The following is a 17,119-nucleotide window of genomic DNA, read 5'->3' as shown; positions in this document are numbered from 1 at the left end:
CATAGTCATGTGAAGCTGAACCACTAGTCATGAACATAGGGGAGGACTTTAGCCATTCCTTGCCACACCGTGTCGTAAATGCCATATTGGCAAGTTTACGTTTCTCTTCAGACGATTTAAATTTATTTTTTAAGGTCATTTTCATGAACTTTGTCATTTGGGATTTTATATGCCCTCTACTATGACATTGGGCATCGGGCTTGACAGACGACGTTGATGGCATTTTATCGTCTATGTCATGACTAGTGGCAGCAGCCTCAGCACTTGGAGGAAGTGGTTCTTGAACTCTCCCTATTTTATTTTTATCTGAAAATTTTTGTCCTCCATTTATGTGATATTGATATACGTGTGGCTAAGGTGCACACAAATACAGAAAAAGATTTTTTTTTTCTTTGGGGGTTACACCACCCTTCAACAGACGAGCCAGCCGGCCCTTTACTTATGACACAGGCGCACGCTTGGCGCTACTTTGTTGATGCACGTGCGGCTTCAGTGCACACAATTCACAAACACAGAAAAATCTATATTTTTTTATTTTTTTTGAAGCGCACTTTGGGGGTTACACCACCCTTCAACAGACGAGCCAGTCGGCCCTTTACTTATGACGCAGGCGCACACTTGGCGCTGCTACTTTGTTGATGCACATGCGGCTACAGCACACACAAACAGGAAAAAAAAATTGTTTTCTACTTCAGGGTCCATAGGGTATCCACAGGATACCTTGGGGTATAGGTGTGACGTCAGTCGCAGGGCACCAAAGAGTTAAGCTTTCAGCCTCCCAGGATGCACTAGGTCCCCCTCCTATACCCCGCCCCCGAGCCAAGGCACCTCAGTTTAGTTTGGTGCCCGGCCGGAGTCGGGTGCACCTGTTGGAGTGGGGGCTAGAAGAGCCCCTGAAGCTTATTCTTCATGCAGCTGTGGCTGCACAACTGGATGAACAGCATGGACAGTCAGTCCTGACGTCCATGCTGTCTTCCCTACACCCCGCCGGTACCAGAACGCCGGTACTGATCCGGGGATGCTGGTGGGCGTCTGGGGTCACAGCTAGCGGTGACCCCAGATGCTCCGGACCATGGCCGGATTCAAGGGGGACAGAGGTAAGCAGCGGGGTCCCGCGGTGGGTCCCCGCTGATCACATGGTCCTAAGTCCCCAGGCAGGGGGCTCCCTGGGGACTGGCTGCAGCGTGGAGCCAGGCGACCAACCTGCGCTTCCACTACCCCCTGGGACAGCGGACCGCAGCAGAGCGGTAGCGCTGCGGCGTCCCAGGGGTTAAATGCATGCCAGGGGAGCGCGCCTTCCCTGTCTCACAGCCGGCGCCTCCCCCGCTGCACACAGCCCTCTCTGCATGCTGCCGACTGGTCCTGTGGCAGCGCTCCTCCCCCAGGCCAGCCTCCTCTCTGCTCCTCGGCGGCCATCTTCTCCAGAACGCATGGTGAACGCTGCTGGAAGGAAGCATCGTGGTCTGGGTCCCCCCGCATACCTCTCCTCCGCTGTGGTCAGGTCTGTGTATGCAGCGCTGTGTCCTACCAGGCCCTGTGTCTGTGTAGTTGAGTGATCAGCGCTGTTAGTGCAGGAATTGTTATTTTTCTGCATTGTATGTGACTGTGCTAGCGCTGCTGCCTGTAATCTTTTCTCTCTAAACTGTCAGCTTTATTACTGTCCCTGTTCTTTCTGCTAAAGCCCTTGCGGTGCGGTGCGGTGCTGCAGGGTGGTCTCTCGCCTATTTAATACTTAATTGGTGAGAGAGGTCACATACGTGGTGCCATCATGTCTGAAAGTGATTTTCCCCTCAGGCTACAGTGTACCACGTGCAAAGTACCGTTAGCGGAGGGGGAGGGTAGCGCGGAGGGCCTTTGCCGGCAGTGTTTGTCCATGGCGCGGCCTATTACGGTTACAGCACCGGTACAGGAGCCGCCCTGGGCTTGTTTCGCTCAGGCGTTAACAGCTTTAGTGGGCCAGTTAGCTCCGCAGCCCGCGTTTACTCCGATGGGTTTGTCCCAGCAGTCTGTGGTGTCGTCACCCATGCAGGGGTTCCCACGACAATTGGTGGTACCCCACAGTCTCCCTATTTCCCCGCTCCCGGGTTCTCAGGAGCCAGCGTGGGTTAACTCCCTGACGAGTTCTGTACAGCACTTGTCGGATGTGTTGCAAGGGGAGTCTGTGATGCGGTCTCATAAAAGGCCGGTGGCGTCTCTGTCCGCTCCTTATGAGGATGACGAAGGGACGTCTGATGATGGGGAGATTCTAGATCCTTACGATCAGGAACCTCTCCATACTAAGGACGCTGATGCTAAGTCCAAAGTATATATTCCTGGACTTATTCGGGCGGTCCGCACAGCCTTGGTGATTGAGGACGAAGTTCCCCCAGCGGCTAAATCTAAGTATGCCTTTTTCAAAGATGTGAAGGGCGATGCCACAGTCTTTCCTCTTTCGGGTCAGTTGGTGGACCATTTAGAGGAGGCGTGGAAACAACCTGGCAAAAGATACCAGCCGCAGAGACGCCTGGCGGTGGCTTATCCGTTCGCGGATAATTATTTTGCGAAGTGGGAATCCCCTCCACAGGTGGATTCTCACGTGACCCGTCTTGTCCGTAGTGCCACATTGCCGATGCCATCCATGTCCTCCCTTAAGGATGCTACGGACCGCAAGGTAGAAATCTGCCTGAAGTCCGCTTATTCCCTTGCAGGGGGGGCAGCACGGCCGGCTATGGCCATTTGCTGGGTTGCCAGAGCGATGGAGCGCTGGGCGGATTCATTAGAGGCTTCTTTTGAATCCGACTGTCCGGCCGATCAGGCGGAGTTGATTGGCAATCTCCGTGATTCGGCCACCTACATCAACGAGGCGGCTCTAGACATTAGTACTCTGGTGTCTAGAATTTCTTCAGCAGCGGTAGCTGCTCGTCGCACCTTGTGGCTGCGATCCTGGAAGGCGGACGCAGATTCCAAGAAAGGTCTGGAAGCGTTGCCGTTTACCGGAGAAGTTCTCTTCGGTCCGGATCTGGATAAGATTGTGGCCACGCTGGCGGCAGCCAAATCTGCCTGTCTCCCGTCGGCCGCTGCTCCTTCTGGTTCGGGACCATCGTCCTTTCGGTCATCTAGGGCCCAGGGCAGGCCCAAACCACAGTCGTTTCCTCGACAGGCTGGCCCTAAGAAATCGGTCAAGCCCCGGAAGCAGGCATGGAGTACCAGACGTCCGGCCCCCAAGCCAGATGGCAAGCCTGCGGCCTGACGGTCCGGGCCTCCCTTTGGGGGATCCCAGGGTGGGAGGCCGCCTGCTACAGTTCGCCCAGTGTTGGTCGACTACTACGACAGACACTTGGGTTCTGGAGGTGGTTTCCCACGGATACGCCCTCTCCTTCCGGCACAGACCCCCGGCTCGCTTCTTCACCACGGGTCTCCCATCAGACCGGAACAAGGCTACGGAGCTGCGGAAGGTATTGCACACTATGCTCCAGGCTGGAGTTATAGTGGCGGTTCCATTCTCCCAGAGGGGCCAGGGTTTCTATTCAAATCTATTTTTGGTACAGAAACCCAATGGGTCATATCGTCCGATTCTCAACCTCAAAGCACTCAACAAGTCTTTGCGGGTCCCGAAGTTTCGGATGGAGACCCTACGGTCCATCATTCTGGCGCTGGAACCTGGGGACTACTTGGTGTCATTGGACATACAGGACGCTTACCTGCATGTCCCTATTCTTTGGCGCCATCAACAGTTCCTCAGGTTTGCAATCAGCAGCGACCACTTCCAGTTTCGGGCGTTACCTTTTGGCCTGGCAACAGCACCACGTGTTTTCACCAAGGTGATGGCGGTCATGGCGGCTTCTCTGCGGCTGCAGGGAGTCCGCATGTTGCCGTATTTGGACGACCTGTTATTGGTGGCAGGATCTCCAGAGCTCCTGTTACGCCACTTGGACCTGACCATTGCACTGCTGCAACGGCACGGCTGGCTAATCAACTGGCAGAAGTCCACTCTAATCCCGTCTCGGAGGATTCTGCATCTTGGAGCCTTATTGGACTCGGGACAGCAAAGGATCTTCGTGACGGAGGACAAGATCTCTGCTTTACAGTCAAGGGTGCGCAGTTGTCTGCTCAGCCGCCGGGTGTCCTTACACTCGGCGATGAGGTTACTGGGCTCCATGGTGTCGGTGTTCGACATGGTGGAATACGCCCAGTTTCACTCCAGACCTCTGCAGCACCTGATCCTGTCCAAGTGGAACGGGCTGACTCAGTCTCTGAAGTCCCAGACGATTGTGCTCACCCAGGAGGTTCGCCTGTCCCTTACGTGGTGGTTACAGACGACCCACCTCAACAAGGGACGTCCGTTCTGGGTTCCAAATTGGGTCCTGTTGACAACGGACGCCAGTCTTCGGGGCTGGGGAGCAGTTTCGGGTCCACACTTGTTCCAGGGCAGGTGGACGCCGACAGAAGCGGAGCTTCCAATAAATATCTTGGAACTCCGTGCGGTCTTCAATGCTCTCCAGCAGGCACAGCGGTTTCTCCAGGGTCGCCCGGTGCAGGTCCAGTCGGACAACGCTACCACCGTGGCCTACATAAACAGGCAAGGAGGAACTCGCAGTCGGGCGGCTCTCGTAGAGGTCTCTCGGATCCTGGTTTGGGCGGAGCGCAATCTTCCGGCCATATCAGCGGTTTTCATCCCGGGAGTGCTCAATTGGGAGGCGGACTTTCTAAGTCGCCAGGACGTTCATCCGGGGGAATGGTCCCTGCACCCGGACGTTTTTCAACTACTGGTGGACAGGTGGGGTCTTCCAGAAATCGACCTCATGGCGTCCCGGCACAACAACAAGTTGCCGGTGTACGGGTCTCGCACAAGAGACGAAGGGGCGTCTCTGGTGGATGCTCTGTCCGTCCGGTGGACGTTCCGGTTCGCATACCTGTTCCCTCCGGTCTCCCTTCTTCCACGGGTAATCCGGAAATTCAAACAGGAAGGAGGGACGCTCCTGTTGATAGCTCCCGCGTGGCCCAGACGGCACTGGTTCTCAGACCTTCAGGGTCTGTCCGTGGACATTCCTCTGCGGTTGCCGCTACGACCGGACCTTCTGTCTCAGGGTCCTTGCCTTCACCCGGACCTAACTCGGCTGTCTTTGATGGCGTGGCTGTTGAGACGGCCATGCTGAGGTCCCGGGGGTTTTCCAGCTCTGTGGTGCGTACCATGTTACGAGCTCGGAAACCGTCTTCCGCGAGGATATACCATCGCGTGTGGCATACGTTCTTCCAGTGGTGTCGACCGAGAGGTTATGCACCGCGGGAGTTTCGTCTGTCTCGGATTCTCGCCTTCCTGCAAGCGGGACTAGATCATGGGCTTCGCCTTGCTTCTTTGAAGGTACAGGTTTCGGCCCTATCTGTCTGGTTTCACCGTAGGATTGCTACAATCCCGGATGTGCGCACCTTTATGCAGGGTGTTCTCCGCATTCAGCCGCCCTTTGTTCCACCTGTGGCGCCTTGGGATTTGGCTGTGGTCCTGAGGGCTCTCCAAGGACCGCCGTTTGAACCACTGGGCTCAGTGGATCTTAAATGGCTAACAGCTAAGACTGTTTTCCTTCTGGCCATTGCTTCGGCCAGACGTGTTTCTGAGTTAGGGGCTCTTTCTTGTAGACCCCCTTTCTTGGTTTTTTATGGGAACAGGGCAGTGCTCCGCACTCGGCCCGAGTTTCTTCCCAAAGTTGTTTCCCAGTTTCATATTAACGAGGAAATAGTTGTTCCGGCCTTTAACTCACCGGGTCTTTCCGTGGGTGAGGCCTCTTTGGATGTTGTGCGGGCCTTAAGGACTTATGTTGACCGCACTTCTTCGTTTAGGAAGTCGGACGCTTTGTTTGTCCTCTTTGGCTTCCGTAAAAAGGGTTGGCCTGCTTCAAAGCAAACTTTGGCAGCCTGGATCCGTATGGCTATTTCTGAAGCTTATCTTCATGAAGGCCTACCGGTCCCTCCTTCTCTGAAGGCTCATTCCACTAGGTCTGTGGGTCCTTCGTGGGCAGCTCGACGTGGTGCCTCGGCAGTTCAGATCTGCAAGGCTGCTACGTGGTCTTCTGTCCATACCTTCGTGAGGTATTACAGGTTTGGCACCTTCGCCTCTCAGGATGCTTCCTTCGGGCGGCGGATTCTCCTTTCTGCACAGGAGCGTCCCCACCCTTAAAGGATACTGCTTTGGGACATCCCCAAGGTATCCTGTGGATACCCTATGGACCCTGAAGTAGAAAATATGAGATATGGTAAGAACTTACCCTTGTTATCTCTATTTCTACGAAGTCCATAGGGTTCCACAGGACTCCCGCCCTGTCGCACCTGTGCTGCAGATGGGCTTTGCTCTGGTCACCGGTTTTCCGTCTCCCTCTGGTGAGAATGTGATTCTTGTATGTGTCCAGATCTTTGTTCTCTCTCTTCCTTCTCCTCCTCCGGCCTATGGCTTGGTAACTAACTGAGGTGCCTTGGCTCGGGGGCGGGGTATAGGAGGGGGACCTAGTGCATCCTGGGAGGCTGAAAGCTTAACTCTTTGGTGCCCTGCGACTGACGTCACACCTATACCCCAAGGTATCCTGTGGAACCCTATGGACTTCGTAGAAATAGAGATAACAAGGGTAAGTTCTTACCATATCTCATATTTTTTTTGCAATTGAGGGGGAGCACCCCTGATGGACAGAGCACCCCCTGGACAACACTACAGCACCCCTTTAGAACTACAGCCTTTATGGGACACTGCACAACACAGCCCAGACAGCCCCTATGGACGACAACCGCAGCACAACTCCCACCCTCCCTCTTCACTGTCCACAGCCAGAGTGAAAAATGGCGCAGACGCGGGGACCTTTTATAGAATCCAAAAGCCGCGAGAATCCGACAGCGGGATGATAACGTTTTGCCTCGATTTCAGACCCGAGTCAGGCGGGAAAACTCGAACCTGACTCTGATCCAGCTCGGTATGGGGGGGGGTTCGGATTTCAGAAATCCAAACCCACTCATCCATACTCTAAACTCGCAATTTGGAGGAAAAAACTCGAACTGCTTCACCATCGAAAAACTCACTTTCACCTAAACTCGCTTTTTATTAAATTTGCGAGTTGTTAAAGGGAAAACTCACCCGAATGTTGGTGAAGCAAAGTGAGTTTAAAAACGGAAAAACTCGAACAAACTCGTTTCTTAGTAAATTTACCCCATAGTGTGTCTCTCTGTGTTCTAGGGATGGCCATCGGTGGTTTTTCCATCAATTATTTGCACCACTCAGCCTGGCTGCAGCTTCTGCTTTGAAAACTAAGTTATACAAGACATGCTTGCCTCCTTGAGGTGGTAGCCAGGTCAGCATAGGGGGCGAGGCTAGGGATATTACAGCACAGATGGTTTAATGGTTAGAGTTACTGCCTCACAGCACTGAGGTCGTGGGTTTGATTCCCACCACGGGCCTAATTGTGTGGAGTTTGTATATTCTCCTTGTGCTTGCGTGGGTTTCCTCAGGGTACTCCGGTTTCCTCCCACACTCCAAAAATATACTGGTAGGTTAATTGGCTCCAAAACATAAATTTAACCCTAATGTGTATGTGTGTGAGCATGTGATAGGGAACATAGATTGTAAGCTCCACTGGGGCAGGGACTGATGTGAATGGCCAACTATTCTCTGTAAAGCGCTGCGGAATATGTGTGCGCTATATAAATAACTGGTGGTGGTAATAATAATAATATTACCCGGCATTAGAAGCGGAACGGGGGGGCGTGACTATGTGATTGCGTTATTTTGGCCCGCCACCGTTACACAATGCTGAAATGACTGACATTGTGAAGCAGGGGGTGGGGCCATGGGGATGCGATTCAGCGTGTGCAGGGGTTTGGGTGGGAGCTGCAAGGGTGTCCGGGGCGGGAGGTGGTCAGCCGGCCGGGAGACTTGCCTGCTTTTCCGGGGTACAAGAGCACCATCCTGTTTCGTGAGGTTTCCAGCCATTTCAAGAGAGTAGGCATGTATGATACAAGGGACTAAGACAGTTTATCTCCAAGGTTCCCAGACACAGTCCTCAGGGCACCCTAACAGTCCAGGTTTTAAGGATTGCCATGCTTGACCACAGGTGACTTAATTAGTGCCTCAGTTATTTTGATTTAACCACCTGTGCTCAACCATGGATATCTCTAAAACCCAAACTTTAGGGGTGCTTTGAGGACCGCGTTTGGGAACCTCTGGTTTATCTAATACAGTGTATCAGTGAAAAGTAGTAGTTTGACCTAAAGCATGACAAATGTTTAAGTAGTACATTAGGGCTCAGCGCTACAACCCATTTGATATTAAAGGACATAGCAGCAGATGAAAACAATTGAGGAAGATGCTACCATGGATGATTAAAATACTGCCATGTGTCAAAAGTGATCAAATGATTTGTGATAACTGCTGAGAAAGGACCAAGCACATCAATTGATGAAGAAAGTGATACAGAAGTGGCAACATGCAGGACTGTATCAGCTTTGCAGTCAATAAAATGTTGAAGCAGTGTGGGAGCATCACATATCAAGAGGAAAAGAATGAAAGAAGAAAACTTGCAAAAAGAAAGCTGTAAACATTGCAAAAGTTATAAGAGAGCATATATTCCATATTCCGGCTGAGGAACCTGTGCCTGATAATTGTTTTCTACTGCTGCTGTTTCCTTTAATATGAAATGGGTTGCAGCACTGAGTCTTAATGTACTTTTTATCCATTTGTCACGCTCTTTATCAAACTACCACTATTCACTGATAAACTGTATTAGGTAAACTGTCTTAGGGCCTGATTCAGCAAGGAAGGCAACTGCTAATGCAATAGCGATTACACACGCAGTTCAACTGTGATAGTATGCTAATTCATTGTGATCACAATCTCACCTTACAATGTTTGGCAATACTGCAAAACCTTCAGTACAATAGAGTACCATCGCAGCCTCACACACATTTGCACAAGCCCTGACCTTACTCAGAAATTGCTAACTTCCACGCACGCTATCAGTCCTCAGGCTGCATAAGCTATCGCAGTGGATAATTTATGCACGCCTCTGCAGCGACATTCAATCACACTGGCATGCCTGCGTTCAGTCACCACCCCCCACGTCACCACCCACAAACGGCACTTCCTGTCAATCACTCTGCAATGGGTCTGCGTAGCCGCTGTGCAATCCCGATCGCAGTGGCCGGTTCGCACACTGCGATGCATGCGCAGTATGCATCAATTGGGCCATGGTTTTTTTTCTACTCATGACACAGAACTTAGCCGCGCCCCTTGGCTATCCGCCAAGCCCCGCCCCCTGTGTTTTTATTAGCCTGCAGCTTGCCATACACACAGCAGCGGTGACCATCAAGTGGTGCAAACTATTGATGGTTCACCATAGATTGTTGTTGTACAGTCGATGGTTATCCTGACGGTGCCATCGATGGTGACAATCGATGGAAAACCACCGATGGCCATCCCTAGAACACAGAGAGAGACACTACAAGACAAGTCTGAACTTGCCAGTTACATGGTTAGTACAAAAAGGGTTGAACTGCCGTAATTATTATTTTTATTTTATTTTTTTCCTCCTGTTCCCAAAGGCTTCCCAAAATGAAACTTATACCAAAGAAAGATTGTATTTAAGTGTATAACATACTTTATGTACATAAATATACACTTTTTAGATATTCAAGGTCAAAGGTCACATCATGTGACCTTGAAATGTAGAAGTCAATATTTAAATATAAAACTATTTTTTATGAAAACTCTGGTCCCTTAGCTTCAAAACAAGACCAACATGAAAGTTCTACCACAATTAGAAGCAAAGTTATGATTCGTTTTAGTTGACCTTGCAAGCATACATTTTACAATATTTGTCATGTTTGCCAACCTGAAGCATGAACACCATGTATCACTGAGGGCTAAAATTTGACATATGAAAGTTACTTTATGCTGTCTACTATCCTACCAAATTTCATGAAAATTTGAGATGGTCGCGTTGAAAAGTTACTTTTTTTGTGATTATTTGGCATGGAATTACCCATTTCTCTTTTGTGTGTCAACTTACTGTATTGGTACAGCTACTCAAATGAAGACCACAAGCAACAAGAATGTGGAATAATGCCAGGGGGATTCCCTTATATTAGGCTTTTGTTAAGAAGTCATGGCACCTTGCGTGTTGTCACAGCATAATTAAAAAAAGTGGCTTTTTTAAAAAATAGAAAAAGCATTTGGCTTAAACCAGCCAACTGTGCCATTAACTGAAGGATACCGACACATTCCCCGATTACAAAATGCAAAAGAGCTATAACATTTGTGTGTTTGTATGTCTATACCTGTCTCTTGTCTTTAATCAATTTACAGTACATAGTAGCCTTTTACCTCCAGCACTTATATTCATTTCTTACATCATTTAAATTGATAATACAGATTTGCAATCTATATGAGTTAATACATATAATGTAAGTTTGTGTGAACTTTAATTTTGAGACTAGGGAAGAGTGCAGTTGTCTTAATGGTTTCATATATGTTAGTAGAAGTATTTTATTTTGGATCTGGTAAAGTACATGCAACCAATGTAGGGACTGACAAAGTAGAGTAATAGAGCAACGTTTTGCAAGGAAAATTCATCTAGCATCTGCATTCAATATTGATTTGGTTAGGATAAGACTCTTAAGGAGTGACATGCAATAGTAATAGTTTTCAGAATCTTTTGTGAGGGGCAAATTATGAAAATATTTCTTAGGTGTGTGTAGCAGGTTTTAGATATAGACTTGATGTGAAGAACAGAAGGACAGTTATGAGTTAAGGATGACATCTAGGCAGTGACCTTGAGGTGTAAAGTTTCATTTTCATGTTGTTGATAAATATAGAGATACCAGATAGGCAGTTTCTGTTGACTGGTGAGAATATTCTCTTATTTTTTGAAAGATTTATTTTGAGGAGCCGAGGTGACATCCAAGATGAATTGACAAAAATTCAGTAATGCGGGACAACTTAAATGTTAGGGGAATTGAAGAGGATAGATAGATTTGGATATCATCCACATACAGATGGTACTGAGATCCATAGGAGTTTGTTTTCCAAGTGAAGTGGTTTTACTAGAGAACCGTAGAAGACCTAGCTTTTGTTAAGAAGTCATGGCACCTTGCGTGTTGTCACAGCATAATAAAAAAAAGTGGCTTTTTAAAAAAATAAAAAAAGCATTTTGCTTAAACCAGCCAACTGTGCCATTAACTGAAGGATACCGACACATTCCCCGATTACAAAATGCAAAAGAGCTATAACATTTGTGTGTTTGTATGTCTATACCTGTCTCTTGTAGTGCACTGATCCTTGTAGTGCACCAACTGATAGAAGAAGTGGAGAGGAGGTGGATGTAGAGAATGAACGCTAATGTTTGATAAGTAAGATGAGAACCAATATAGGAAATGTCTTAAAGACTTACAGGTTTATTTACTAAGCAGTGTTAGGAGACGAGGTGAAAAGTGATACAGTGCCAGCCAATCAGCTCCCAACTGCCATCTCACAGGCTGTGTTTGAAAAATGACAGTTGGGAGCTGATTGGCTGGCACCTTATCATTTTTCGCTCTGTCTCCTAACACTGCTTAGTAAATAGACCCCTTAGTGATTATAGTCTCAAAGAGGTTCAGGAGAATTACAAGCAAGTAATGTCCTTTAGATTTACCAATGATTGACCATCATATCATTGCAGCCCCTGTGGAGTGTTGTAACAAAAAAAAACTGGCGATAGAGGGTTTGTGAGGAAAGGAGGTGAGTGTAGACAAGGCTCACCAATAGCTTGGAGGGCCTTGGGATATGGCACAGAACTTTGCAAGAGAGTATAGATCTGAATAATTTACTTAATGTACCAAAGCTTAAATTGTGGTAGACGCAGAGATGAATGAGTAGCTGATGCCACTTGATCAAGAGCTGCTGCTAGGGTTGGTTAAGATGTTGGACTGCCAGAAAAAGGAAATTTAAAACTTGGGAGAGAAATTGATGCAGAGTGGTGAAAAGTAGGTTACAATTAGTTGAGATTTTGCAGGTATGCGGAGGCCTGGTAGAGTCAGAGTGCAAAGGTTATGGAAGATAGTTTGCAAGTGATAGTGAGAGCAAGTCAAAGGAGTGTTAAAATAAACTGACAACTAAGCAAATTCCAGAAAAAAACATGTACAAGTAGAAGAGTTAGTCCACTGAGAAAGCTAAAAGAGAAGATTAGAGAGTAGTTTGGGAACACGAGAAGCAAGTGTATAATCAAGAGGGATGTTGAAATCGCCCATAATGTTGGAACTGTTAAAGTATAGGAACTGAGGGAATCGGGCTTTGAATGTTCTAGGGGGAGCATAGATCATAGCAATACAAATAGAGAAGGGTTTGAAATCCAGACAGGATATACTTCAAAACATGTAAACCTAAGTGATGGAGCAGTTTGTACATCTCTAATATACAGTGTTGGGAAAGGAATAAACCAATCCACCACCTCCTTGTCTGCTGTAGGCCTGGAGATGTGGGTGAGTGGAGGCCACTGTGTCAAAGGGTTGCAGGTGAGACAGTGCCTGATTGCACTTTCTAGATGCCTCCTCAAGCCACTCTAATGTACAATGCCCAAATAGCTATGCTATATACATAGGATTACAAGTAATACAATTAGTTTTATTCTTTGGTCTATTATTATGTTATTTTTATAGATTGTAAGCTTGCGAGCAGGGCCTTCCTACCTATATATCTGTCTGTTATTACCCAGTTTTGTTCTATTAATGTTCCAATTGTAAAGCGCAACGGAATATGCTGCGCTATATAAGAAACTATTAAATAAATAAATAATAAAAAAAAAATTCACATTAATTTTAATTATTTCTAAATGTTTACCCTTAGAACAGTGGTCGGGGAACAGGGGTAAATTACCCCCCATGGGATAAAAATTTAATTCCTGGGGGTAATGGACGGACAGCTGGGCATGCATATGAATCATTCTGTAATAAAGAATGATTCATATGCATGCCCGGCTGTGCCGCAGGGAGGCTCTAAGCCGGACGCCCATTGAGATGTTATTCCCGGCTGGCGCCCGGCTCCTTCCCTGCAGCGCCACATTAGCCGGAGGCTGGGCTTCTCTTCTGAACTCCAGCTTCCGGCTCTCTCCATGCGCACTATGGGAGAGACGTCATGACGTCTCTCCCATAGTTCCGAGGAGCAGCCGGGCGGACAGGACGGCGGCGGATGCAGGAGCGGGGATTAAGGTAAGTGGGTTTTCTGGGTTTTTGTACAAGCGGCACTACAGGGGCATAACTATGGGGGCACTACTACAGGGGCAAAGCTATGGGGGCACTACTACAGGGGCATTATATGGGGGCACTACTATATTATTTCCTTCCTTTCAAATCAAGGGGGTAACATCAGCGTATCTAAATATATTTTGGGGTAAAAGGTAAAAAAGTTCTCTGACCCCTGCCTTAGAAGGAATACGTTTTTACCCTTAGAAGACCTCCTCTCCACTACTTCAGCTCATACCGTAGTTTTTTGTTGAAAAAAAAATAATTATAATGTTAGTTTCACCAATGTCTCTTTGTATTGCTACACTTGCAAGCTATTGAATGCTGTGCAGAAAGATTCTTTTAGGATATATTTATTGATATTATTATTGGAACAATTTCATAGGTATATTACAAATGTGGTTGAATCAAGATGTTCCATTGCGGTCTCTGAAAATCTACTATGCTCTGTTCTGTGATATTAAGATCTTGTTCTTTGTTTTCTTTTGTTCCAGTTCCAATCCCACCAGATCTTCCACGTCCTTGTTGTGGCAGCAGCTTTTATCCACTTCTATGGCGTTTCCAACCTGCAAGAATTCCGTTATGGGCTGGAGGGTGGTTGCACAGATGATTCTCTACTGTAGTGTCTGGATAAAGTTAGACTTGCCCTTTTTCATCTGGCAATATACAAGATGGTGTATTAGAGGACTAAACTGATTTGCTACCCAGTTGTATTTAGACATTATGCCCGGAAGTCCTCTGTTATAAGGCAATGGTCACTGTTACCTCTTCATTTAGGAAATACAAGAGCTCTTCGTGCACAAGATGTGAAAGGATTAAAATGAGCTAAGATGTAATTTGACCATAACCTTTTTAATTGCCTTATGTTATAAGAGGAAGGGAAATTAGTTATATTCATCTGTTTTATATCAAGGTCTCTGCCTCATTACTCCAGTGATTTGTTATAAATTGATCTGGAGTCTGGTGTAAACGGAACTTTCTGACAAATTGCATCCTGTCGAAGTAGTAAGTTCATTGGGCTTAAAGAGCCTGGGCAGTATGTGCAAAGCACTGTCAGAATATATATATATATATAATGTGTGTGTCTTATATCGGGAAGGTTGATGGAGGTCAGTCTGTTATACATTTTAATGTTGTGTGGAATGAAATATAATTAAGCGTTTGCTATTTATTTCATAGGGTAAAAAAAATATGTGCTTATTGTTTTGTTATGGTGCTCTTCATCTTTTCTTATGCAGAGTAAGATGTTATAAGTTGCAGATGCTACTTTAGGTGTTAATAAACACCACCATAGTAAAGAAGAAGAGCATCTTAACAAAACAAATGTAATCAAAATAATAATATGCAGGGCTAATTTAGATTTCATATTACAGAAGAAAACTAATTATCTTTTTGTTTTTACATTGTGTCTTACTATGTTTTCTGCTGCAAAAGTCATTGGTGCCATCTTACATAGCCTATAGTTAAGCAGTCTCTGGGCCAGTAATGAAATGAAACCCACTTGAGAATGTTCTAAGGATTTTATTAGTCTTTTGTAGAGAATGTTTAGTCTCTTGTTGACAAAATCAAGAAATCAAAGGAACATCACCTCCTTTATGTCTGTATGTCAAGCACCTCACAAAAGAGCATGGTAAATTTCTGTATTTTTACAAATCTACTTACAAAATGTAAATACATTCACTTCTTTACAATATGTAATACTGTACACAGTCACGATATTAACCCGATCAGATGCACTTGATATCACAGCATAAAACATGTCCATTTTAAATAGCTCTACTCATCATCATTATTATTTAATAATCTATAATCCATTCTCTATCAAGAAATACTGCCATCACAAGTTTTTACGTGTACTTGCTTGTTTATTTCCTCAATTCAAGTATATTCATTGCCTGACATACCCAAGTTTTCCTCCTCTTTCAGAACTGTAGACATAATGTATTGTGCGATATGATGATTACATGTGTTCTGCCAATTTAGCGGCCTTCAAAAGGTGGAAAGCAAGGGTGACTTTAACTTGGTATATGTGTCCATGAGTAAAAATGAATGTAGGGGGGCACCCAAGGGTGCCCAATCTCTGTGACCTAAGGAGACCGTTTTGTTGGTGGACAACATGCTATCTGAAGAAGAAAAATATAGGGCCAGCAGAAGTAAGAAGAGTTTAGTACTGTATTAAGAAATCTAACAATAAGTTTTCTGCAGCATACATTGTTGCCAACAGTTCGTTACTGAAGGTGGCCACACCGTGCAATCTGGTCATCTTGCACAATTGTCAACAGCTATTCAGGTGCTGCACAGAGTGGATGAATCACACTGCTTTTGCCATCTCTCTGCTTCTCATTGGCCTCAATTAAGTGAATGTTACTAACCAATAAGATTCACTCATTTTGGTCTGGAAGGAGACACAATTTGTACAATAACTGTTGCTACCCAATCAGAACTGCATGTGTGGTCCCCTTCAGAACGATTTGGTGTGCATTACAAATGGGTTTTTTTCCTAAAGTTTTTCATGATGTAGTTCACACTGTGGCATTCTAATATTTGAATGCTATTAACACAGTATTTTCTATCCTTTTCATGTGTTGACATGCATGTTTCCCATAATTCAACTGAATGAAGTCCATCTTCGTGCACTAGAAAGCATGCTTTGATGCATTTTAATTTTTTTTTTCACGTATTAACTAATGCTTTGATGAAAACAGCCTAAGGATGTGCAACAAACTTTCACTGAATAATAAGGAATTAGTAATTGAATTGAATTACGTCAAACGAAGTACAGTTCACCTTCGCGTACAACGTGTAATTATTTCTGGTGTCATTCAACTTTGAGGAAAGTGCATGAAGCTCATGCATTTGCTCTCTTGGAAAATAGTGAATGCTGCTTTAGTGCGAAAATAGCTTGCTAATATAGATCTCCTCTAAATATTTTATTTTTAAATGTATTCTGAAAAGCTTTATTTCTAATTTAAAATTGCTAGATTCCCCCAGTTCATATGAAGAATTTTTTAGCAGCTGTTAATCTTAGAATTTAGACCTCTTGGTATTAAAACATAAGATACCGCAGCAAAACTACACCAGCATTCCTCCAAAATGAGAAATTCTTGACATTTTGTGAACTTAAATGCAAACAGTAAATAATCATTCTTTACAATCAATTTAATGCTTTCTAATTTCATTTTGTACAAAAGATGGATTTTTTTGTTTTTGTTTACTCTTCTTCCATACTTTTTTTTTTTTTTTACCTTTTCTCAGTGTTAATATGTAAGGGGTCATGGGAGATATTTAATCCCAGTAGGGAGATGTCATATTTTCAAATAAAGAGACCAATGTACTTGATTAAGTTTAAATTTGTCATGTTTTTATATACTATTTAATTGCTGAAAACATTGCTTTTGATTTTAACATGACATTTTAATTATAAAAAATAAGTTGCACTGTTTCAGTTTATAGCTTTTACGAATCAAAATGTGAATGTTGTACAGAATATGTACTACGTGTACCATTATACGATTTGTATTATGCAAGATAACTAAATGATTTGATAATGCTTCAAATCACAGCAATTTACACTTTCATACTGAGCAGGGTCTCATGTTTTTGGATTTGTTTAATTTATGGAAGCTCAACAAATCACACTATGAACTTGTACTGTCTGTAACCTAAGTATCTCTCTCACTTTTTTAACTTTGTTCTTTAAACACTAATGCCCTTCAACATAGTGTTAGATTTTGTAGCATGTATACATTAATGGCAGCCAATAATAATTCCAACTGGATTTGTTTTGAACCACTTATTCCAAAACATCAGATGTTCTAAAGAAAACCTTGTTCTAGTAAAAAAAATATATATTTCCCCAGAAACCCTATTTCTGCTTATTTGCACAACTTACCGT

General features: G+C 45.2%; 1 protein-coding gene across 1 annotated transcript in view; it reads left to right on the top strand.

The window, feature by feature from the left end:
• ADIPOR1 (adiponectin receptor 1) overlaps positions 1-16,567 on the top strand; it is a 73,177-nt gene extending 56,610 nt beyond the window's left edge. Inside the window, exon 8 of the mRNA XM_088479425.1 lies at positions 13,719-16,567. Coding sequence (XP_088335551.1) covers positions 13,719-13,847 — 129 coding nt within the window. The 3' untranslated portion in view covers positions 13,848-16,567. The remainder of the gene's footprint in view (positions 1-13,718) is intronic.
• The last annotated feature ends 552 nt before the right edge of the window (positions 16,568-17,119 follow it).

Source organism: Taudactylus pleione, unplaced genomic scaffold (assembly GCF_031769625.1).
Source record: "Taudactylus pleione unplaced genomic scaffold, aTauple2 ptg000232l, whole genome shotgun sequence".
Lineage (NCBI taxonomy): Eukaryota > Metazoa > Chordata > Amphibia > Anura > Myobatrachidae > Taudactylus > Taudactylus pleione.
This window is presented reverse-complemented; position numbering and strand designations above follow the sequence as displayed.